At 54.9% G+C, this 23752-nt stretch overlaps 5 protein-coding genes across 5 annotated transcripts; 3 read left to right on the top strand and 2 right to left on the bottom strand.

The window, feature by feature from the left end:
* The first annotated feature begins 20 nt into the window (after positions 1-20).
* J3D65DRAFT_620351 (HEAT repeat protein-like protein) lies at positions 21-6894 on the top strand. The gene is made up of 4 exons (XM_066799859.1): positions 21-3061; positions 3112-4947; positions 5003-5594; positions 5644-6894. The coding sequence occupies exons 1-4, from the start codon at positions 209-211 to the stop codon at positions 6648-6650; spliced, it is 6288 nt and encodes a 2095-aa protein (XP_066657229.1). The 5' UTR covers positions 21-208; the 3' UTR covers positions 6651-6894.
* A 562-nt stretch (positions 6895-7456) lies between these two features.
* On the bottom strand, positions 7457-9045 carry J3D65DRAFT_303397 (cell division cycle protein-like protein). The gene is made up of 2 exons (XM_066795217.1): positions 8915-9045; positions 7457-8860 (listed from the first exon to the last, which is right to left on the bottom strand). Exons 1-2 carry the CDS (start codon positions 9031-9033, stop codon positions 7609-7611), a joined length of 1371 nt encoding a protein of 456 aa, XP_066657228.1. The 5' UTR covers positions 9034-9045; the 3' UTR covers positions 7457-7608.
* A 201-nt stretch (positions 9046-9246) lies between these two features.
* J3D65DRAFT_645272 (pre-mRNA-splicing factor CWC21) lies at positions 9247-9847 on the top strand (the record flags this gene model as incomplete). Its single annotated transcript, XM_066802202.1, has 2 exons — positions 9247-9479; positions 9535-9847. The coding sequence occupies 2 exons, from the start codon at positions 9247-9249 to the stop codon at positions 9845-9847; spliced, it is 546 nt and encodes a 181-aa protein (XP_066657227.1).
* A 192-nt stretch (positions 9848-10039) lies between these two features.
* Positions 10040-11352, top strand: J3D65DRAFT_303392 (uncharacterized protein). Its single transcript, XM_066795216.1, has one exon. It carries the CDS (start codon positions 10361-10363, stop codon positions 11027-11029), a length of 669 nt encoding a protein of 222 aa, XP_066657226.1. The 5' UTR covers positions 10040-10360; the 3' UTR covers positions 11030-11352.
* A 7914-nt stretch (positions 11353-19266) lies between these two features.
* J3D65DRAFT_620344 (Endoribonuclease L-PSP/chorismate mutase-like protein) lies at positions 19267-20505 on the bottom strand. Its single transcript, XM_066799858.1, has 3 exons — positions 20069-20505; positions 19796-19953; positions 19267-19727 (listed from the first exon to the last, which is right to left on the bottom strand). The coding sequence occupies exons 1-3, from the start codon at positions 20228-20230 to the stop codon at positions 19658-19660; spliced, it is 390 nt and encodes a 129-aa protein (XP_066657225.1). The 5' UTR covers positions 20231-20505; the 3' UTR covers positions 19267-19657.
* Between the last annotated feature and the right edge of the window lie 3247 nt (positions 20506-23752).

Here is a 23752-nt window from a genome sequence, read left to right as displayed (position 1 = left end):
GACGGAGAACTTCTTGGGCAGTGATTGGCGCGCGAAGCCCCCCGTAGCGTCTTGCGGCCTCGAGCTCGGAGGTGCCAGACCGCAACTCCAACACCATCTCAACCACGTCGCTCACTACACCCGCCCTCTCTCGCTTCACGTCTTCGACTTGCCTCATGAGATACCCGACGTGACGCCAGACTCGCAATCCCTACTCTCGCTCCTCGCAATGGCCTCCACCGACTCCGCGGGGCCTGCCCCTCCGCCTTCGAGCAGCTCCACGACTGTCAATGCGTCCGCCTCCTCAACAAACACCGACCTCGACGTGACCAAGCTGCACGCCCTGCCCTCTGAGCAGCAGGAGCTCTACCTGCTCACATTTACGACCGACCTCGCGCGACTCGCCGCTCGCCTCGACCATGACGGCGCCTCTGCCCACCAGGTTTACATCAAGAAGGAGGCTTTCAAAGTCGTCACGCTGTCCTCTCCCGCCCCTACTCGCGTTATTCGCGCCAACGTGGGTCGCGCACTTGGTGACGTTTTTGCCAAGGGTGACCGCAAGCTTCTCTTTGAGACCATCAACGAGCTTGTCAGCATCCTCACCACGAGCGGCAAATCGGACAAGGAGCTCAAGACCCGCCATGCGGCCGTCCACTGCCTGGGCGCCGTCTTCGAAGCTGCAGGCGACAGTGCCATTGGGCCCTCGGGATTGGCTGCACAGACGATCCTAAAGCAAATCAAAGCGGCGCAGAGCCACACAGGGTACCGCAGCAGCGTCTTCAGGGCGCTGGGCAAGGTCGCCAAGGGAGTCGCCGGACTGCTAGACGAAGTCGTCGCAAGAGACATTTGGAAACAGGCGCGGACGGCGGCTAGCTCGGACCGCAGCGCGAGCGTGCAAGCTAGCGCTGCATGGTGCTTGGAGCAGCTGGTGTGCGCCACGACGCACTTTGACAATTCGGGCGACTTTGAGAAGCTCTCGAGCGTGGTGTGGAAAGCAATCGACAACAACAGTCCTACGGTCCGGCATGCAGCCGCCAGCACCTTGTCGTCGGCCTTGGTCAAGAGCTATTCGGAGCATCCGCAAGCGGATGCTGTGCCCAAGGTCAAAAAGCCAAAGAAGACGAAGCGGCAGAGCATGGCAATTGCTGATGCTGACGAGGACGTGAACGAGAGACCAGGCAGCCCGGCGCCGGGAAAGCCCGTCACACAATTAGCCTTTTCGCTTACGGACTTGCTCAAGCAGCTGAGTACGCAGTACTGCAAGAGCGCCACGAGCAACAGGACGAGAACTGGCATAGCAGTGTGCTACATCAAAATAGTCAAGGGCCTGCCCAAGGGTGTGGTCGAGACCAAGTATGGCGAAATTGCGAAACACTTGTTTGTCGAGCTGCTCGGCGCGCATACGATCTCCAACAACCGATATCGCCAGCTCATAACCCGCAGATTCGTTCGTCTAGTCTTGGAGGAAGTCGTCGGCCGCCAAATCTTGGGCGAGACGGGCCAGCTGAATGCTGCCAGGTTCCTTGTAAACGAGATTCTAAAGGACTATCCTCAGACGCTGAAGGAGCGCCCCGAGCCGAGTAAGCAGGTTCTTACCGGCACTTTGACCGCCCTTACCTCTCTCATGAACAGCTTGGGCTCCGCGGTCAACTCAGTTGCCGACATGTGTAGAGATGCCCTGATTGGCGTACTGCAGCATCCGAGTTACACCGTCCAAGTCCATACATCCTCATGTCTGCGTGCTTTTGTAGTCGCATGTCCACAACAGCTCATTCCTGCTGTCACGATTTGTATGAATAGCGTCAACAGGGAATTGGGCCAACTCACAGGGCCGAGACCATCTCCACGGAAATGTGTCGGCCTGGCGAATGGCTTGTCCGCGGTGTTGAGCACAACGTCGTCGCAGCCGCTGTACGGCTCCGTCGACGTCAACTCGAGAGTCTTGCAACAAGCTACTACGCTTCTCAAGAGCAGCAGCGGGTCCGACCTCAGAATTTCCAGCACTCAGATACAGGTGGCATGGATTCTTATTGGAGGGCTCATGACCCTGGGGCCCAACTTTGTCAAGATTCATCTTTCCCAGCTGCTCCTGCTTTGGAAGAACGCTCTTCCCAAGCCGCTGAACAAGGACAGCATCGTCTCGCGCAACCTCCTAGACCTATCGTTCCTGACCCACGTGCGCGAGTGCGCCCTCGGCTCTGTCTTGACCTTTTTGGAGTTCAACAGCCGCCTCCTTACGGCCGACGTGACCAAGCGTCTTGCTGCTATGCTCCAGAACACGACCTTGTTCCTCAACTCTTTGCCAGCTAAAAAGACGACCGAGGAAATGTCGCAGCGCCTCTCCCCTGCTTTACAACTCCACGATCTCGACCTCATGGTTCGCCGCCGCGTGCTGCAATGCTACACCAAGTTGGTGAATCTCAGCCCTGCCGGCAGCTCCGACATGCTCCTGCAAACGAATCTTCTTCCGCTGGCCGTCGCCAGCTTTGCAGACCCTGACAACTATGGCCTCTCAACCAACAGCGTCAGCGCCAGCATCGCCAGTTCTGCCAGCACGTTTGAGAGTATCTGGGAAGTTGGCGACAATTCTGGATTCGGCGTGACGGGTTTGGTCAGGGGGTTTGACATCAAACCTCTTGCTGGAGAAGTCGGCGACAGGGGGAACAGGCATTGGACTTCGAAACCGGGCCCCGAGTATGCTGCCGATGCTGTCCTTCTCTCTCCCATCTGCAATGCGAGCGAGCATGACTCGATATCGTTATACATTCGGAGGGATGGCAGCGTTGATCTGAACGAGCTGCCTGACCCGCCCGCCACCGAGGTGGTCAATGCTGCCTTGAGTCTATTTGCCATTTTGCTGCCGCTGCAGACTCCCAAGGTTCAGGAGAGCCTCTTGGAGCAAATCACGTCCTTTTTGTCGGCCGGCAGTTTGATTCGAGATCCGGCCAGGAAGGCGGCCATGACGGTCAATATCGCTACGGCGCTCTTGGGCGCGCTCAAGGTTGCAAATAAGGAGACTACGAGTCCGCCAGGTGATTTGAAGAGTGCTGCTGTTGAGAAAGCTTTGCAGGAGTTACTCCACGTAAGTGGTCGATCTTTAAATTTGCATTTTTGGGAGCTGACATTTCCAAGTCTTTCATTGTAGATTCCGACCAATATGTTCGCCATATTGCTGGAGAGGCACTGGGTCGCCTCAGCAGCAGTTCTGGCAACACTTTCACCACCACCGAAATCAACTACCTGATCGACACGATTGTAGCCAACAGGGATCCCAATGTGCGAGCTGGCTGTGCCGTCTCTCTCGGTGCCATCCACTCCCAGCTCGGCGGCATGGCTGCTGGCTTCCACCTCAAGAGCATTTTGGGGATCCTCATGTCTCTTGCGAGCGATCCACACCCATCGGTCCACTTTTGGGCTTTGGATAGCCTGTCTAGGGTCGCAGACTCGGCCGGCCTCAGCTTCTCGGGCTACGTCACGAGCACCCTTGGCATGATAGCACAGCTCTACGTTTCCGAGACGCACAATGAGCAGGTTGCGTCTTTGGCGTCTTCAAACATTGAGACCGACCTCCCTACGCCTGCGGTCCTGGCTCGCTGCGTTGATAGCATCGTCAATGTGCTCGGTCCCGACTTGCAAGACCTGTCTAAAGCTCGCGACCTCATCATGGCACTCATTACCAAATTCCAATCCGAGGAGGAACTCTTAGTGTTTGTCGAGGGACTCCGGTGCGAAGAGCACCTGTCATTGTATGCACCTGGACATATGGAATTCTCTGCCTATGTCGATCGACTGCAGCGGGACTTGGATTCTTCGTCCTCGCTCATCAGGGACATGGCGATCGATGGTTTGCACAATCTGATGCGCCGTAACGCAGAGGAAATCATTCGGACCGCCAATCCCGGTCTCGAAGACACCCTCTGGCTCATACTCAACCAAAACCCTGACCTGGACGTCATCAATTCCATGATGCGCAACTGGCTCCATCAAACTGCTCTCTCCCATACTGGGGACTGGGTGCAGCGTTGCAACGCCGTACTCACCAAAACCATTCGTCGCTCGGAGGATGGCAAAGGTCCCAAAACGCCGTCAAAGCCCAAAGCTGTGGCTACGGGTGGAGTGCCAGACTTGGTGGATGACGAGGTTGCTGGATTTGCAGCTGCGTCTGGCGCCAAGGAAGAAGACTCGGCCGCGGTTGGCAGCTCCGCGCAAGAGCTGCTGAATTGGCAAGTCCGCAGCTTTGCCATGGATCTCCTATCCGAACTTCTCAACATTGTTGGCCATGAGGCAGCAATCCACGGCGACGACATTGCGCCGCAACAAGCGCTCCAGAGCCGCATTGCAGACATTGTGCGTATTGGTTTCACCGCTTCCACTGCTGGCGTTGCGCAGCTGCGTCTGCGTGGTTTGCGCATCGTCGACCAGGTGCTCAAGACGTTTGGCAAGACGCCTGACCCAGACTTTCCCGAGGCGCCGCTGCTGGAGCAGTACCAGGCGCAGATTGGTTCGGCCCTGACGCCTGCTTTCGCGGCGGATTCTAGCCCTGAGCTTGCTGCCGAGGCCGTCTCCGTCTGCGCGACCTTTATATCCACGGGCATCGTGACCGACGTGGATCGCATGGGCCGCATCCTCAAGCTCCTCGTGCAAGCTCTCGAAAACTTTTCGTCTGAATCAGAAACTGCGAGCATCGGCGACTTGAAGAGTTTGAGCAGTAACGCGCAGGTCATGGTCAAGATGGCCGTGTTTTCGGCGTGGGCCGAACTGCAGATTGCGAGCAAGGAGCAGCGCTACCTGGTTGACGTCGTCAAGCCGTATGTGGCGAAGCTGACGCCGCTGTGGCTGAGTAGCTTGCGGGAGTTTGCTAGACTGCGCTTTGAGCCCGACGTTCAAGCTAGTGGTGCGGTGACGGGGAGCTTGAGCGGTAGCTTGGATACGATCTATGCGGCGTTGAATCGCGAGACGCTTTTGAAGGTATGTTGACTTGCTCTCTTGTCTGTCGAAATGGAGATGACTGACATTGTGCTAGTTTTACCAAGACTCTTGGCTCAACCTCGTCGACGCCATTGCCAGCCTGATTGACGAGGACTCTGAGTTTGTGTTTGATGCGTTGGATGGCAAGACCGAGGTTGGAGACGACGAGGGGGAATCAAGCGCTGCCCCAACCCGTAAACCGGCTGCTGACATCAACTACCGCGATGAGCCTGTGGCCTTTTTCTTCGTCTTGTTTGGCCTCGCTTTTGAAGCGTTGGTGACTAGCGGGCGGCCGTCATCCAGCGACACCAAGACTCAGAGCGCGCAGACGCTCGAGATTCTGAGAGCGCTCAAGAACATTCTCAAGCCTAGCGTCTCTGGGCACGCCATCTACCAAGAGGTTGTGTTTTCGGAGACGATGGACATGCTGGACCGCCTGGTCCTCACCGAGGGCTTGGAGGTGCAGGAGGTCATTGTGGAGATTGCGCGGAATTTGTGCCTGGGTCATCCAAGTGCGCAGAGGGGTCCTGATCCCAATGGCGAGGAGACGCTGTCGGATGACATTGAGCAGCTGTTTGAGCTGACGCGCATCATTGTACTTGTTCTGGCGGGCTTGGTGCCGGGTATTGGTGATAACAACACGCAAGGTACGTCTGGCGCGGCAAAGGAGATGAAAGACACTAACATAATTGGCAGCCCGCCACACTCTCACGGACGAGTCTACTACCCTCATCAACCACGCTCTAGCTGCCCTGGTCGACGCTGCTGGCGTCTTCCCCTCCATCATCCGCACCGACCTACATGCCTGCCTCCTGCAAATCTTCGTCACCATCCTCTCCACACCCTCGACGCAAGCGCTCGTCGTCCCACAAGTCCTCCCCATCTTCCGGCGCTTCGTCGCCAGTCTCGCATCGTCCTACAACCCCGCGCACCCCATGCAAGAAGAGACGCAGGCCCAGCTGCGCAGCACAATCGACCGCTTCCTGCTCATCATCAAGAATGCGCAAAAGCGCGAATTCGAAGCCGCCCCGCAGTGCGAGAAGAACACGGTGCTGGCGAGCACGATCCTGCTCTCGTCGGCCCCCAACGTCTTCGACCCATCGGACCCGCTGCTCGCGCGCTTCGTCGACGAGCTCGTCGACTGCCTCGGCAACCGCGTCACGAGCAAGGTCGCGGCAAACTGCTGCCGCTCGCTGCTGCTGCTGCCCAAGAAGGGCGCCGCGGACGTCGGCGCTGGTGGTGATAGCAGTGGGGCGGCGCCAACGACGCCATCCGCCCTCGCCAAACTCCTCCTCCCGCACCTCATCCCCTTCCTCACACATCCGACACCCCTCGAATCGCTCGACGAATCGCGCTCCCTCCTCGCACACGCCCTGACCCTCCTCCCCTCCACACTCCCGTCCCCCAACGTCCCCGCCGCCGTCAGCCTCGTCCTGCCCACGCTGCTCGCGCGCGCCAAGAGCGAGGGCCGCCCCGTCTGGCGCGAGACGGCCGACCGCCTGGTCGAGCTCGCGGGCGCCGACGGCGTCGCGTTCCGCGGCGTTGTCGCTGGGTTGGCGCCCGAGACGCGCGGGTTCATGGAGGAGGTTGTTAGGAGTGGGCGCGGCGATGCTGGAAAGGCGGGGAGGGAGGTGGAGGAGGAGGAGGGGGCGGGCGGCAGGGCTGGGCCGAGCATTGAGTTGAAGATGGAGTTTGTGGCGTAGGTGGTTGTCTGTCGTCGTTGGGTTGTGGCGCTCCCTTTTCCTCTTTTCTCGACGTTTTGGGGGTGTATATATGTACTTCTACTACCATAATACCACTACATGCACTCTTACAATAATGCCGCCGCGTAAATTCCTCGCTGTCTTCTGTCGTTCTCACGCTCAGTCGCCTGCCTGCCCCGCGCGACAATGCAGCGTGATTCAGTGAGCGATGGAAAACTTGCACCTAGTCTCTGGCGAGTGGGATAGATTGATGGACGGACGGGGGGATATATAGATAGGTAACGGAGGAAGGGGGAGAGAGAGGAGGGCCGAGACGGGGTGGGTAATCAAGGGTGATAGAAAGGGGGGCCTCAGTAAGGGGGATAGAAAGGGGGCCGGAAAGGCGTGCTGCTGCCCCCGCGCTCCGCGGTGTCAAAAAATGAGACAGGGTAAAATGCAATCGGCAAACAAGCAACGAACTACGGAGATCGAGCCCACTCGCTCGCGGGCCAACATATTCACAATGACGCGGGCAGAGTTTTTCCCGCGTGTCTGTGTAGTAGGTAGGTTGGTTTTGGTTCCTTTGCATGGATTGCCATTTACATTCGTTTAATGTATTTACACCCATGTTCCCCACACACGGGTTTTGGCCGGGGCGAGTGTGTCCCGGCGGCATTGAGGACAGGTGTGGGTCCGCTTTGCCCGCACTCGACGGTAGCTTAGTCTCGCCTTCGCCCGAGAGCTTCTGAGGAGAGCACAATAAACTCACAGCATTGTTCGCAGACGCCTGCCCAACGACCACGCAGCGAGGGGAAATCGACGGCGATTGCGACGTTTGACGTTGCTCTCAAAATTGCCGCAACGCGGTGTGGGGCAAGTCACAGCGAGCTGCGCCGTGGAGAGCACCGACAGCGACAGCGACGGCATCAGATGTTTGGCGGCGCCCCGCTCAACCTCCCTCATGTCCCTAGGTCCCTCCTCACTCGTCATCGCCGTCGCTGTCGCTGGCCTGCTGGTCGCCCCGCTCGGCTCTGGCTAGCACCTCCTTCCATTGCTCGGCGAACTCGCGCATGGCGCCCTCGCCGCCGCGGCTGGCGTCGACAACGTCCCGCGGCAGCTTGTGCGCGCTGTATTGCGGCGATGCGAAGCTGTAGGCTTCGGGGTCGTCCTTTTTAACGAGGCGGATCTCGGGGGTCCAGATTTCTTCGTCTGCGTCGTCGTCGTCCTCCTCCTCCGAGTCGGATGGCGTAATGGTGGAGGCTTCGGAGGCGTTGTCGTCGTGGTCCGCGTCTTGGCGTTGATGGCTGCTGGAAGCCGGGGCAGCCGTGGATGAAGGCGGGCTGGAGTCGGTTGGCTGAGCTGGTGCTATGGGAATGGACACGACGTTCGCTGCTGCTCTGGCCTCTTGCTCCTCTTGCTTCTGTACCCATTCTTCCGAATCGGGCCCGTCCATGGTGAGGAGCTCCAGCCAGCTAAACAGCAGCGGATCCGTCCTTTGCGCCCACGGATTGATGTCTATCAGCCAGACCTTGTCGTGAGGCGGGGGGACGTAGACGTCGAAGACGAAGTTTTCGTCGGGAAAGGTGTCTCTCAGATTGTCGTCGAAGAAAGATGCGATGCGGGAGCGGAGAGTGCCGGACATGGAAAAGAGGAATTCAAAGTGGTTCAGGTCGCGTTGAGAGATGGCCAAAACATTGCGCCGCCGCACAAAGCAACGGAACTCGAGCGACGGGTTGATCAAAAAGTGCTTGCGCAAAACGAGATGGTAGGGTATCTCGGGGTCGGCCTGCGCTTCGTCTGCTGCATTCGACTGCGCAGGCTCCTCCGTGTCGTCAAACGCATGCTCCAGGTCGTGTGTGATGAAGTCGCTGCTCTTCAGCAGCAGGTAGATATCGCTCGGCGTGCGGCAGTCCATGCTATTAGCATTCATCCATGTCGCGTCTTTTGGCGCGCTCCAATTCAATTTGGGCACCACCTTGCCCCCCAGCTCTTCGATGGTGTTTTTGATTTGCAAGTGCAAGTGGCGCCATTCTGCCGACGGGTCTTCATCGTCGCTCTCCTCCCCAGCGTCTGGATTCTCGGACGAAGAAAAGATGCCGCTGTCGTCGTCGGACCAGTCGCGCGGCGGAGAGGCGTCGTCGTCGGGCAGAAGAATGCCGTCTGCGCGTAGGTATGAGAGGAAGGGCGCGGTCAAAGGGATCAGGCGGGCTTTTGGGGTGACCTTGCGGTAGCTGTCAAAATGGTAAGCTGCCGTCGTTGTTTGCGCAATTGCGAAGAGTCTTTACCGTGGATGCCAGGAATGGTACGAGCAATTCAGAATATGCTGCTTGGTTACCGGAGAAAAAGGAAGAGAGGTATACGGTTCCGCCGATTGCGATATCGAAGAGTCATCAAAGCCTGCCATTTTCTGGATGAGTGCGAAGGAACAGAAGCGTCGAAGAGAGAGTGCGACAGTTCGTCATGGAGGGGCATGAGTCTAGCAAAAAGGTTGTTGCCGCACTTTACCTGCGTCCACTGCGGAGCTGCGGCTACGAATTCACTGGCCACGGCCTGCTGCGGCGAACCTCAAACCTCCGAGCCGACGACACTCATTATTCCGTCAACAACCTCAACCAACATGTCCTCCAACGTCGGCCTCTCGACGCCGCGCGGCAGTGGCACATCCGGCTACGTCCAGCGCAACCTCTCGCTCCTCAGGCCGCGCGACAACGCTGCGCCCTACACCAAGGACTACGACCAAATCAAGCAGCACCGCCAGCGCCAACCCGACCGCGAGATCCTCGAGCACGACCGCAAGCGCGCCATCGAAGTCAAGGTGTTTGAGCTGAGAGACCGGCTGGAGGACGAAGGGTGCGCATGACCACCGCCGCAACCACCAGACGAACCTTGCTAACACGCGCCCCAGCGTCGACGAGGACGACATTGACGACCAATGCGACGCCCTGCGCAAAAAGCTGCAGAAGGAGGCCGAGTCTTCGAATGACCGGATGGACAAGTCCAAGGCGCAGAAGCTCAAGTCGCACCAAGTGCACGAGCTCGCCGCCGCTAAGATCGAGGAGAGCGAGAAGCTGCGGAAAGCCCTCGGCATTAGCGCAGACTACGAGGAGGGCAGCCACTGGAGAAAACAGGAGGAGAGATTGAGAGACGCCATGAAGAAGGAGGTCGGAGAGGAGGCCACCAGGGACGACCGTTATCGGAGGGACCGCAGCGAGGATTGAGGCGCTGTGCTCGGGCTCGATTTGTATTTGAGGCGTTTCAAGGCGTTTGGGATACGAGGGTCTGGGTTTGCATCTTTCGGGCCATCATTTGAGAAATCAGGACCCGGGTGGAGTTTTCTCTGCCTGTCAACCATTTTCTTTCGTCGTTCAGTGCTATCGCACACTTGTTCCACGCCTCAACGTATCCTGCCTATCCAAAGTCACCACAACGCCACGCAACCCTGAAAAACACGGCAGTTTGATTCATCCAACACAGCACCGCGGCACCGCCCTGACGCCCTAGCCCGACACCCACCGCCGACCTGCCCACCAGTTCCATGAATTAGCCAACGCGCAACAAACGAGACTCAAGCGAAAGAAGATTCGGGGCGCAAAAAGCTCAGACGCTAATATCTTAGTCACCACTGGACGGTCAAATCCAGGACTCATGTAAGCCATGCGTGCGTGTCTCATCATGCATGCGCCCAGGGAGCGAAGGATAGGAGGGTAGGGTGTGGACACACTTACAACGAAATGGCTTCTCCCGCGCGGAGTGTAGCCTATACGTGCGTTTTGTGCGTTAGCGATCGGTTCCGCGAGGGGGAGTCCCAGATGATGGAGAAAGGAAAGGAGAGAGCGCTCAGACGCGAGTTGTGTAGTCATGACCGGACAGTCAGATTCGGTACTCATGCAAGCCATGGGTTCGAGTTTTCCATCATGTGCGCGCTCTGGAGCAGAGGAGACGGAGGAGAGGCGGCGTACCTGTCAAAACGAAATGTGCAAACAGACGGAATGCCCAACCCTTTTCTTTACTGCGTGGTTGTTGTTAACAGAGCGCGTATCTGCTTCGCAGCTCGACGGGCTGGAGAGATATCGGCTTTTCTGTGTAACAACACCAAGCAGCAGGCCGCGCCGGTCGGCTTCGCGCGTCTCGACAATCAGGGCTCAGTCGGCTGCTCTGGCGATGACGGCTTCGTGCAGACTGACCTGCAGATGGGAGCGGCTACTCTTTCCCCTGCTGGACAAGTAGTTGCAGAAAATGGGGTTGGGCCGGCTTGCTCAGGGGTTGAGAGGGCACGTCTAGATGTATTGCGCGTCAGCCGTCTTCAACTCGGCACCTTGCGATGGATAGAAGAGCGGTGCGCGGGGTCAGATATGGGTTTGGCGTCAACGGCTGGTCAGGCCAGTCGTTCAGATCACTGAACTGTTTGGGAGTATCGTCATGAAGGGGTGAAAGAGAACAAGGGGGCAGGGCGACTTACTACGGTTGCAAGGCTGTCTTCCGCACAACTCCTGGCATGGAAGCGTCCGAATGGACAAGAGGACAGTTTTTGCGGAGCATCTGTACATGGTTGGCTATTTGCGTCAGCCAGTGCAATACAGAAGACTCGGGAGTGAGGTAGGGGCAGAAGCAATGGGGCTCAGAAGTGTGCGTATGTACGTCAACGGCTGGTCAAGCCAGTCGTTCAGTTTCCTGAGCTTAATATATCATCATCATTCGAGGGTTGTGGTAATTAATGGTTGAGAGCTTTGTTGGCGGAAGGCCATAACAACTTACTTGAAAGGCTGTTTGTTCGCCGAAAATGCGATTTGAGGGCAACTGAAGCTATTCTGGTCCTGTCATGCGTCAGCGGCAATGAATTTCACGGATTTGGAGGTGGGAAAATGTGGCTAGTGTCAGAAATGAAAGGTATACGTCAACGGCTGCAGTCCAGTCGTTCAGAACTTTTTCCCAATGTATGTATCCATCATGCGGAGGGGAAAGGAATGGACGGGCCGAACAACGTACGTAAAAAGCTGCTTGCCGCATCTATTCATCAAATTGTTAGCAGTTGTCAAGGTGGAAGATTCATTGGTGGTAGTGTAAGGATAAAACGGGATCAGAAAAAGTGTGTGCATCAACAGCTGGTCGAGCCAGTCGTTCAGTTCTCTTCCAATCTGACATCATCAGGAATATGTTGTGGAAGGCATTGGAAGGATGAGGGGACGAAGTAACTTACTCATTTCGGCAACGGCTTCATCAAGTTTCTTGGCTGAGCAAAGGAATGGAGCAGACCTGCCTGGTAGCACCAAATGTTAGCAGTAGTCCTACTCCCGCGGGGCTGACTGAATATCTCGGTGTTGCTTGAATCAGTGACGTGCAAGGGAACACAATGTTAGGTAACAAAGTGTTTTTCATGGATAGACATCGTCGAACTCAGAAGTGGTAGGTTGTAATCATTAAGGAGCGACAGGAAGATTTGGGCGCTAATCTTACTTGAATGTGATCACAGTGAGGGTGACTTGAACTAAGTATGCCGGTCGTCAGCCGGTGCCCATGCGGTCTTCGGAGGAGTGGAGAAGAATTTAGACGGATCAGATGCCGCATCCAAGTGCTCCATGGACCGACGAAGTCGGCCTCGACTTGGTCATGGTCATCATCTGAGGAAAAAGGCAAGAAGGGGGAGAATGGAGGACTTACTTGGACGAACGACCATGAAAGTTGCTTCCTGGATATGCACGGGCTTAGTAAGAATTTTCTAGATGTTCAGAGCGGATTGCAAGCGAAGGAAAGAGAACTCAGATAGTCATATGCAATAGTTGTGTGTCCACACAGCCGACGGTGTCAACAGTCGGAAAAGTTTGTTCATCATGTCAGGGAGAATGGAGAAGGAGTAGCGGAAGACTCACCAGCATGGAATGCATTGAGTTGAAGACGGTGCTGTCCACCAGAGATCGAAGTCAGTCAAAGGAAGGTCTGGACATGCACTCAATCCAGAGGAAACAGAAGGCGTGTCAGAAAAACTACTAAAGCGTCACGTGGCCGCGCGTGTCGGCCTCCATATATATTTTCTCGTCATGTCAGGGCGAACAAAAGAGTGGCAAGACTGACCTTTGTTGTGTTTCGCGAGTACCGATCGATGACAGTATCTGCGGTGGCGCAACATCAGCTTGGATTCTTCGCGAAAGCCGGAGAACAGCAAGATTCGAAAAAGACGGAAAGGAATCAGAAAATCATTCTAAGTAGTCATACAGCCGACAAAATCGGCAGTCAAAGAGATTGGATCATCATACGAGGGTGGGAAACAGAGATGAAGACAGGGGAGACTTACCGGTGGGAACTCGAATTCGCGTCAATCGTAACGTGATCTGAATTTTCCGTTACCTCGGGATGGAAGCAACGTTCGAGATGAATCGAGTAGTGGCAAAGAGCATCAGATGGAATGAGTGTAGTCCAGATCATGCGTCGACAGGGCAGGCCGTTAAGCCCACAACGTCGACTTCTGCAAGAATTTGACATCACAGGAAGGGTAGATAGGGAACTGGGGAGGGAAATACTTACGCGCTTCGCTACAAACGATTCCTAGAACAAAACAGCGTCAGCGGGTCAGAATGAAGTAGCTGAAACAAATAGAGCAGGAGGAAAGGCAATCAGAAGGCCGAAAATGTCGTCATTCTCTCCGCGAGTTTCAATCATCATGTACCGGGCAAAGGGAAGCAGGTGAGGAGCACAGCTTACCTGCGTTGATTCTCAGGATTGTACGAGGGGCTCTCTAGTTCAACAGAATGTTAGCTATCGCCAGGAACCTAAATGCAAAGAAACGGGAGGGTTGCAAAAACAGTCAGAACGGTTAGATGACATCTTCGATCAGGAAGCAAACCTCGACCTCAGAACAACATCAGGGACTCATCACTTGCAATAATGGCGCGAGGAGGGGATTGGTCACTCACATGCGGGAATCGTATTGTGTGGGCCAAGCAAGCACTGCCTCAGTCTGGAATGTCAGCTCCTGCAAAAAACATGTGTGTAGAAAGGTAAAGAAAGCAATTGATGAAATCAGAAGTGTGTGGGAATCTCGTCGATCGAGTAGAAAAGCCCGACCTCAAAAGCATGACGACACGGCTCATCATTCAAAGGGGAAGTGTGTGGGGGGAGTTGCCACTTACTTGCGTTGATATCAGCCATATTTGGAGGCACTTTCGTGGCGGTGGTGCAAAAGAAGCGCTGCGGAAGCCTGTGAAGCGTCGGGTGCTTTAAAATGTAAGGACTAGCGAGGATACTCGCGAGTATACGGGGAAGAGAGCTTACCGGCGCGTTGGAGTTTTGAGGGAAGCACCATCCCTGCGTGTTAAGTATGCGAATATGAAAGAGTAATCCTGTCGACTGGGAGTTAGCGTCGGCAATGCGCAACAGCGAGCCAGAATAGACAGAGGGTAGAATGAATCAGTTCGGCAAAATAGATAAAACGCATCTAATCGATCTTGTAGCGGACAGCGTCCACTTCATGTAAGATAGATTTGGATCATCATGGAGTAGGGCAGGGAGTAGGAAGGGTAGGAAACTTACTGTTGCACGAAAGGGAGTTCGCAGTATCAACTGTGAGAAGTCAGCGTCCGCAAATTTCTGAAAATCAAACAAGGTGAATTGGGTTGGATCAATCAGTTCGGCAAAATAGATAAAAACATGTGTAATCAGTCTTGGAGCGGACAGTGCCCACTTCTCGTTAGAGATTTGATCATCATGGTGTACGGCAGGGAAGAGAAGGGTGCAGGAACTTACGGACACGGAGGAGCATGATCTTCCTGTTCAATGGGAGAAGTCAGCGACCGGAATGTGCTCAAAAAGCAACCATGTAGATAGACAGCAATCGATCCTGCGAATCAGAAAAGGAAACTGTGTGTGTTCACGCAGCAAATAACTTGCGCTCCACACCGAAAAGTCGTTCATCATTTGCAAGGGAAAAAAAAAGTAAAACGCTGGGATGACGTACCGAATTCGTCCGAATGAGAGCCTGAAAAGTGTGCTGTCCTTACACGAGGAATGTCAGCCATTGCTTTCAAGGTGCAAGAGGACCAAGACGGGAGGAGGAGTATGTCAGATGTTTTGTAAAGTCATGTGCTCGTTCAAGCCACTCATTTGCATGCTTGATTGGTTCATCACAGGATACTGGTGGATGTGGTATGTGTATGGACTTACCTGTCGCATGGATTTACCAGGCGCGCCTTAGAGGAAATTGTGTCCGTTCAGGATGGCCGAGATATCCAAGACGAAATCATGCGCCATGGTCGGCTAGTCGGGGCTGAGATAGGAGGGGAGTGACTGACCGGCGGTGCAGTTCTGCAGGGCACAATGAATCAGCGGAAGTTTGTACCATGGGCTTCGAAATGAAAAGCGAAGTGTAGATGTCAGAAGAAGGAAGAGGAGAATCACGTGTATCAACCCAAAGCTGTCGTCACGATCGATGGAAAGGGGAAAGCGGGGAATCAGTGCACTCACTGATTGTCTGGTGACTTGTCAGAAGCCTTCCGTTGAAGGCAGCCCTGTCGACGTACGGTTTGTGTTAGCCATTTTTCTTGTATTCATAACAAGACAGTGGAATAGGGGAGGTGGATCAGACGTGGTGCTTTTTACATTCGGCCGGCGGGACCTCTCAAATTCTTGCTTTCTGCGTCATCAGGTATCTGAAATGGAAAAAGGGAACAAAACTTATTTGGGTTATCTTTGCTGCATTGAATGAAAGCAGGTAGAGGTGGAGGCCAAGATGCATTGCGCTCTGATGCCTGCTTCGAGATACGGTGTCTACCAAATCACAAAAGTTAAGCATGTGCGCTAAAGCTCGAGGAAAAACAAACGAGAGGGCGGAAATCAGTAAGGTTGGTTGAATCAGTGGCAAAACTGCTCATGTCCATGAACTTCTGTGGCTTCATCATGCAAAGGTCGTTGCGGTTGATCGCGGAGCGACAGTGCGGACTTACTGGTGCTGCCTGCGTGGGCGTTGCTCGAGTATCGAAATCTGTCTGAGAATCAGCGCGGTGTTTAAGATGTGGGACGAGTGCGGAAGACGAGATGTGATGGCTCAGAGATTGTGTGTAGCCACGCGGCAACGCCGCTCTTGAAAATAGTACGGTCATCATGTGGAGGTCGGCAAAGCGACAAGGACTTACAAAGCCTTTCAAAGGGAGACCGGAAATTGCTCGATGTTGCTCCAGGGAATGTCTTGTCCATATTGTGTGCGGCCTCGAAAGGGCCCAGAGGATCTCTGCCAACAGGCGATGCGACGCGAAATACAAAGGCTTCGGCACATGAACCTTTTGGGATATTGAAAAGGTTAGCGTTGGTACGGTGAAGGTGGGAGAGTTCGGCGAGGAAAGGCAAGGGGATCAGGAGGATCGACGATCATTGGGTGCACCCTCACGGTCGTGCAAATTTAAATGTGGTCATCACGCCCGTAAAGGGAAGAGTGTTGAGATGGGGACAAACTTACTGAGATGGGATTGTAAGATGCAGGGCGTGCCAAAAGTCTGGCTGGGAGGTGAGAGTCACCAAGCCAAAAGCCGCCGCACACGGAAGAAACGCGCGCCGCTAAGTCTGCTCGGGAGGAAACAAGTCAGCAAAGGGGAACTTGAAGGAAAAATGACATACTGGACGGCCATGTAAGGATGAAAGGCTCAGATGGTTGTAGCTTGGGTTGTTCGCAGCGTCGCAATCTCTGGTTGAACTGGCGATTGCGCGACCGTGAAACCAGCACGAGGCGGCTTCAGCGATGCGCAATCGCAGGACCGAGAGAAGGACTCGATTCTGTTCTGCCAAGGTCTCGTCATGGGGAAAGGGAAGAGAGAGTGCGACGCGGCTTGGTCGCAAACTTGGAGTTGACTCACCGGTTTGGTCTGCGAGCGCCAGATCCCGTGCGCCGAAACGGCGACGGAAACGACAGAGCGCGAAGGCACGACTCGAATGACAGGAAGAGGAAGCTTGAAGTAGATCGAGCTGAGACAAGATGGATTGATGGGGCTTGAATTGGGATGGGAGGGGAGAGGTGCGTTTGTGGTGCGTGTTTCGTGTTGGAGGTGGGAGGACAGGCCGACTTACTTCTAGATATCTCCACGACGATGTAAGCAAACGCCGATACAAGCACACCCAGCCCACAAGAAGCATTCCAAGATTGAATCAAAGCTGCATTCATGATTCAAGAGCTATGGAATATTGCGATCATGCGTTCGAAATCCAGTCGAAATTTGCCCTGAATTTTTACAATGGTTCTCTGTCGCTCACCAGCTGAATGTACTTGGTTCGATTGGACCTGTCGACCCAGAATCTCCAGCAGTGCCGAGAAACGACTAATCCTTAGAGAAGTTCCGCAACACCAAAGGCAAGATCTTCTCTCTCAGCTACACGCACGCAAGTTCCGCATCCCACTTTACCATCATGCCGACCTATCATCTCCAGAGAAGAGCCCCCCATCCTTTCAACGAGATCCCTCCGGGAGTCGAGGGAACCTTCGGCATTTGCCTGCGACTCGATTCGTTTCCTGGTATGGAGTCTTACTGTCCAGTTTCATATCCTCTACGCACATTATCACTAACAGATTTGACAGACGGGTATGCGACGCCTACTCCTGGCAGGCACATCACTGTCCTTGACTCTCTGGACAGCTACGAGCCAAGTAAGCGAGACCTTCCTCACGATTGTCGTCCTGAAATTGACCGGAAACTAGGATTCCGCGGAGCCAGCGAGGACTCCAACGTCATGAGGGTTCCCCGCAACTCTCCCACCTCGACTGCCGGCGTGGCCCCTCAAGATGCTCCCCACAATGGCACAGGCTTGGTCTCCGCCACTCGCGTGCCGGCAGAGAACGGAATGGCTGGAGGAACCAGGGAGGACAAGAACAAGGGCAAGGGCAAGGGCCAAAGGCGCAGCAGGTTGAAGGCCTGGGTCAAGAAGGCGGCCGGATGGCTGACCGGCAAGACTTCTCCCAAGGTCTGAACGGCATGAGGACAAGGGCTACGATGGCGACAAGGAGGGCCGGCTGTTTCTCGTGTGGCCGGGTACACAAGCCAAAATGCAACTTCATTGAAAGTTCACAAAATAGACTGGAGCTCCAAAGTACACTCCCTCATCTTGAAGCCTCCGCAACGTGATGAAAAGTCCGCCGCGGTTTGGCACGTTTTCGTAGCATAGAGGATAGAACAGCATTTTGCAAAACCACAGTAGCTTTTTCCCCGAGCACCAACACAAGGCCAATGACTCAATGAAAAAGTGCGTATGTCGGAACTGTTGTTACCACCAGACCATTGGGCAGGCTCAGGTAGCGGTTATTAGAGTCCGTTGTTTTACGACGCTCGCCGGACTACCACCAAGTGCAGTAGAGAGTTGAAGCACTCAGCGATGAGAGAGGCGCCAAGTATCAAGGCTGAATCACGTAAGACAGGATGTCGTTGTGCCCGGCTTGTAGGATCAAAGGGATGGTTTTGGGAGGGCGAAGGCCGAATTTATACCCGCAGCAGGACTCGCTTAGCCGAATTGCGGGCGCAGTCGGAGAAGGCAAAGGCGCTTGGAGTATCTGGAAGGGTCGCCTGCGTGGAGGCGCCTACGCGGAAAAATCTCATCCGCTTAGGTACGTGTGGGAATCGCCGCGAGTCACCAAGGCCACGGACAGGGCCAAAATGAAAACAAGGCAAGTTTCTGTTGATTTGTGCCGCCCGCTGGATCACCACCAAGGGCTGTAGAGACCAAGGCACTTGGTGATGATCCAAGGCTTTCATAAACATAAGCCGTAACAAGGGTCGCTCAACTGCGTATTCTATCTTTTTCGAGGTGGAAGTGGGATGGCGTCGGTAGTTGAGAAGCGGGTGAGGTATTTATACCCGTAGCAGGACTCGATTTGTACTAGTGGGTTTCGGCATAGAGGGGCCCAACGGGCGCAAACAACCGCCATGTGGGCGCATTTGAAAGGCCTCCTTGCGCCTGGGAGTTTACGTCACTTGAATGTAGGAACTTTCGCAAGCCACCAGTGCCATTGGAGGGCAAAGGTAGCAAGTACACAAGACGGTTCCGTCACTTTGCGCTGCCAACTTCGTACCCATGAATCACCACCAAACGCCGTAGAGACTCGGAGGGTTTGGTGATGGGCAAGGCTGCATGCGACCACTCTCAAGAGGGGTTTCAATGTGCAAATCGTAAAAGCCACTATTGTTCTTCCGTAGGGCAGAAATAAGGTGGGTGCTGGAAGACCGGCGAAGCAAAGGCCCTTTTTATATCCAGAGTCGAACTGGCTTCGCACTAGTCCAGACGCAGAGATGCCGCCCGCTGGCGCAATTGAGATGACCCAGGCGCCTGAATTATGCATCCGGAATAGCCCCTCCACGTTTCCAACCAGTCTGGCGGTCCTGTTGGACTGTGATTCCCTTTCATCCCGCCGCTACTTTCCGAGCTGATCAAGTAAATCAGGAACCGTCCATCTCGGCCCCCGCATTTCCCAAGCGCCCCGGAAACCTTCCTTCCAAGTTGTGGGACACAAGCACTTCTTCTCGGACACTGGCAAAAGGAGACAGGCGGAGGGGCACACGGATTTTTCAGTGAACGGGAAAAGATAGCGCATGACGCGCTGGGAAATCAAGGAGGAACAAAAGGGTCCTCGGGATCTTTCCAGGCCGGACAAGCAAATGGATTCTCATCGAACCTCCATTGCAAACAAGCGGCTGCGCAAGGCATTGTCAAACCGTGGGCCAAGAGCATTCAGGAAGCGCTGCAGAAAGGAAAGAATTCATTTTCGTGTCTTTTCTATCATGAAGGAGCCATTTCCATCGCAGTCCATACCAAGGACGAGCCCGAGAACGCGAGGCAACTATCAGCGCAAACAGCGACCGACGCAATTTTCGACGCCTAAGGTCCCGGTGCTTCCCAGGCGCACAATTTCAGGGCTTCCATTCCTGCAGAAGAAGCTCAATAGACTGACAAAAGCCCTAGTCTTGAACGAAAAGAACGAACGGCACGCTCTACAGCTTCGGCGAAGCAGACCTACAGCTCCCAGTAAGAAAATGGCGGGTTCCGATGGCATGCGAGATATTTACCTACGGCAGGACCGCGGTGCACTCAATCTCGACGTCGGTGCCGAGCGGGAGAGTCTTGACGGCAACACATCTGGGATACAAAATAAGCGTCGGTTCGAAAGGGGCAAAATATGGAGGAAATGGCTGGGGGATACGTACGTCCGGCACGGCTTGACGTCACCCCAGTACTGCATATAGACCTCGTTCATTTTGGCAAAGTTGTCCATGTTGTCAATGAAGACGTTGACCTTGACGACATTTTCGATGGTGGTGCCCGCAGCCTCCAAGACCGCTTGCAGGTTCTTGATGACTCGGTGCTGCAGGAGTAGTTAGCGAGCGTCCCCGTGATTACTCCTGCGTTTGTTCCCGCGCGTTTTACGGTGCGGCTCAGTCAGAAGCGCGGAATGCGGCGGAGAGAAGACGGAGACATACCGTGCGTGCTGCGATGTCGCCCTCAACCATCTTGCCAGTGGCGGGGTCTACGGCGACCTGGCCGGAGCAGAAGACGGTGCCATTGGCAACGATGCCCTGAGACAGGACGCCGGGCAACGGCGGGGGAGCGTTTTTGGTGAGAATCGCAACCTTGGCCGGCATGATGACTATGGAGTAGACGGAGCTGTAAAATTTCAAGAGGAATAGCGACGAGCTTTGGATCTGTTGCAGCAAACGGAGGTTTCGGAAACGGACGTCAATTGAGGCCAGCTAAGCTTATATAGCGGGAAAGTTGTCTTGTAGCCAAGACAGGGCGTAGGGCGTATCCGCCCCGCTCTGAAATCGCGCTGTCATGCATATGCGTCGGCTTTATCTAAGCTTTTGCAGGAGCGAGGTCGTCGGCGACGTTGGATTTAAGCCGTCGGCGCTATCGCACGCTTTTCCTCAAGGGGCTCGAGTGGAGCTGGGGTCTGCCGGTAGAGCAGGGCTTTAGCCGAAATGTTCACCGCCCTCTCCAACCTCATTCTTTTCAAGAAAAGCACCACCCACCATTCGTGGAGCTGGGGAGCGACACATCGAACCAAGATGACTGGTCATTGGGCTCCGTGTTCTTGCGCCTGGCTGACGAAATCCAGGGGGTCCCAGCTCCACCGATTGCTGGCAATTGGCTTGTTCCGATTGATTCCAGAACGCGCTTGTGATGGAGAGTGTGGCTAGAGAAACGGCAGCTCAGTGTGTGTGGAGCCTCTAACTGAGTGGAATACCTCCAACAAGGAAAGAAAGAGTAGTACGGAGTGGGCCGCGACGACGGGTTCATGCTTGGACAAGCATTTGAAGATAGGTCAGCCCGGGGCCAGATCAAGGGTCTCACGCCCTCCAGACTCAATTCGGATGTGCACTGCTGTTTTTTTGTCAGCTTGGTGTACCACAGCTGCCCAGATTCGAAAGATCCAGCGAAGGAATGGCCTCACGCAATGTGCTGCCGAATAGCCTCCCGTTCCCTGCCCTTGATCGGGTGATTCTGGGCTGGCAGGCTCCAAATCCTTCCAGGAAGTCATGGAGCCTCTCAGAAAGCCGAAATACCTCTTCCTTTGGTCACCAGAGCTTGCTACCGCGCTAGCGAAGTCCCAGGCCCAAAACTGCCTATTCGGTTTAAACCAAAACGCACGGTCCGCGCGTTCAAGGGCCCGTGCGTTGACAGTTGTGCGGGACAAGCAGTGACGGAGAAAGTCGATAGAGGTAAAGGATCGTGGAAGGGTCCTAGTGCAATGCTCTAATGGGTACATGCAGTCCCAAACCTTGAAGAACCATTCGGATAGGGACATGCGTCGGCACACCGGCTCGCTCGAACTCGTCGAAATGCTGAGACCCATGGCGTTTCCCGCGACGGTTGATGGATCCTGTCAACCTGTTTCTTCCCCAACACTGTCGATCCTCGATGTCTCCAAGGGCCTTCGATGGATGCTGTCGACCTTTCCGCGTCCTGGTACCCCCAAATTGTGTGATCGGCGCCATGTCTCGTCTCCAGGGGTCGAAATCCAAGCGCAGTCCAAAGAGGAGCGGAGGAGTGTCGGCAGCCGTCGTATCCTCGAATTTCGGGCCCAGATGTGTATTCTGACGCGGTCAATACGCCAGAAGTGCTTGTGTCCGGCACTCGCTCGACTGCGGTGTGGAGGGTCAGGTGAAGGCAGTGGGTGGATCCTTGACCTTTGAGGCCGCGCGCGCTGCGTCTGCTGAGTGGAAAACTGAAGACCGTCAATAATATGTTCTCTCAGTAGGACATCCACTTACCACGGGCCATTTGGTCGATGTTGGAGCGAGCGCAAACCGTCAGGGGACTTGGAGGAGCTCGTGGTGCTCCGAGGGTCGAAGAGGATCCAAATTTGACGTAGGCTGCTCTGTGCGCAGCCAAACTGTACTCCCGAGTGCAACGGGGCAGAAATCTGTCGCACTGAGATGCAAGAATGGTTCGCGACAAAACGCGCGGTGGTCTTCTGGGATCGCTGGTGGATTTTGATCCAGCGAGGCTGCAAGAAACCTGAGTCATGTCGCTGCGTGCGATGTCCGCGGGCACTCTTTTTTGGACCCTGAATTCCTCTCCACGTCAAATCTCGTCGCCCCTCCAGACCCTATCTACCGTACGTTGACAGGAATCTCCTCCACTCCTGGGGGGCGTTCCATTTGTGCAGGTCATCTTCTTGCGTCTCCTCTTCGCAAGTGAATCCAATCTCCAAGATCACAGCCAACAGCGCAGCCACCGACTCGAGCCACCGACTCAAAACACAACGCCCGACCCTGTCGATGGCTACCACAAGACTACACAAGCATTTAGGTCTACGTCGAACAGGCCGGAACCATCTTGATCACAAGGGAAGGAAACAGCAGGAGTAGTCACCTCCTGAAGCCGATGGGAAACAGGTACTTTCTTCAGCGCCTTACGGAATCCCGTCACTTCTTTGGAATCTTCCAGGCTCACGCCACCCGCCATGCCCTGCCAACGAAACATCGTCCGTTGCTCTGCAGCAGCGGGGACCGAGCGCCTTGTTGAAGCATACTAGAGAGTACGGTACGTCGTCTCAAGACAGGGATATTTGCAGAACAACTTTGCAACGAGGACGGCGTTTCCTTCGAGAATCGATTGGCATCATATTATTACGCGCACTCTGGACTCTCAGGACTCGCTCCTAACACGTAGGAGCTGGCCGGGCTGTTGCCCAAGAAAAGAACGCCCCCCAAAGCAAAGTTCCAGCTCGATCGAATGACCAAACAAAGAAATGCAGCCCCGCATGGACGATATTCGGATATGGGACCATCCCCATTCCAAGCGGTCCCCTCGCAACTCCAGAGGATGTGGATCTGGTCGTCGTCAACAGCTGGCGGCCCAGACGGCTCCCTCGCTCCCCTGCTTGCTGATCGCTCTGCGCATCCCTACGAAACATCCAAGATATCGACTACAGTCTTGTTACAACCATTCCGCCTGAATATGGAGACCGATGAGCGATAGGTGCGCATAAGGATGGGCCAGAATACTTTGAAAGCTGGAGCAAACGCGATGGGGCGTAGCTCAAGACCTGCGGACTACGAGGACGGGCAAGGATGGCCAGGGGCAATTCTTTCACGTTGTTTTGTTAGCTTCGCTCCGTGGTATCCGAAATGGTTGTTCTACAGCGATTTAGACGCTAGGGCCTGTCTGAGAGATTTCCGTTCGGTAGCAGTAGTGAATTCCACGGCCAGAGCACCCGGGAGATTCTCTAGAAGTAAAGGCTCGTCGCAGGCATATACTGCAGCCGTTGTGGGATTTCTCGAACAGCAGTAGCTGGAGGCAAACGGCTGGAGGTAACTCTGGTTGTTTCCTTGCAGGTCGCTTTGTTCTCCGAATCCTTCCCCAGCCACCCATCGTGTCCCATATCAATGTGCAGCTCTTCAGAGCCTCGGGAGGCTTGATCGCCGCTCCGCCAGTAACAGTAGTGCTGTAGTGTGTCCTTGTGCGTGCCCTCGTCTTTGGTTCAACGGATTTCGTGCATTGGATTGCGTCGTTCTTGGTGGACTTTTCTGGAATCGTCCAGTAAATTGGCAGGCTGAAGCGTGTTAGTCACTGTCTCCCTGAAGCAAGCTCAGAGCGTTTGAAAGGGACCTTGGATGCTTGCCAGCAAGCCTGCTATGGCGATGTACCCTTTAAGAGTC

This window comes from Phyllosticta citribraziliensis (genome assembly GCF_038025025.1).
Source record: "Phyllosticta citribraziliensis strain CPC 17464 chromosome Unknown J3D65scaffold_4, whole genome shotgun sequence".
Lineage (NCBI taxonomy): Eukaryota > Fungi > Ascomycota > Dothideomycetes > Botryosphaeriales > Phyllostictaceae > Phyllosticta > Phyllosticta citribraziliensis.
This window is presented reverse-complemented; position numbering and strand designations above follow the sequence as displayed.

Excerpts from the sequence above, each read along its gene's own strand:
- J3D65DRAFT_620351 (XM_066799859.1), top strand. The coding sequence starts at position 209 with ATGGCCTCCACCGACTCCGCGGGGCCTGCCCCTCCGCCTTCGAGCAGC. Across the intron at positions 3,062-3,111 it reads CTTTGCAGGAGTTACTCCAC|TCTTTCATTGTAGATTCCGA; the intron begins GTAAGTGGTCGA and ends GACATTTCCAAG. Across the intron at positions 4,948-5,002 it reads ATCGCGAGACGCTTTTGAAG|TTTTACCAAGACTCTTGGCT; the intron begins GTATGTTGACTT and ends ACATTGTGCTAG.
- J3D65DRAFT_303397 (XM_066795217.1), bottom strand. The coding sequence starts at position 9,033 with ATGGCAGGCTTTGATGACTCTTCGATATCGCAATCGGCGGAACCGTAT. Across the intron at positions 8,861-8,914 it reads TACCATTCCTGGCATCCACG|CTACCGCAAGGTCACCCCAA; the intron begins GTAAAGACTCTT and ends CCATTTTGACAG.
- J3D65DRAFT_303392 (XM_066795216.1), top strand. The coding sequence starts at position 10,361 with ATGGCTTCTCCCGCGCGGAGTGTAGCCTATACGTGCGTTTTGTGCGTT.
- J3D65DRAFT_620344 (XM_066799858.1), bottom strand. The coding sequence starts at position 20,230 with ATGCCGGCCAAGGTTGCGATTCTCACCAAAAACGCTCCCCCGCCGTTG. Across the intron at positions 19,954-20,068 it reads GCGACATCGCAGCACGCACG|CACCGAGTCATCAAGAACCT; the intron begins GTATGTCTCCGT and ends CTACTCCTGCAG. Across the intron at positions 19,728-19,795 it reads GACGTCAAGCCGTGCCGGAC|ATGTGTTGCCGTCAAGACTC; the intron begins GTACGTATCCCC and ends TTTGTATCCCAG.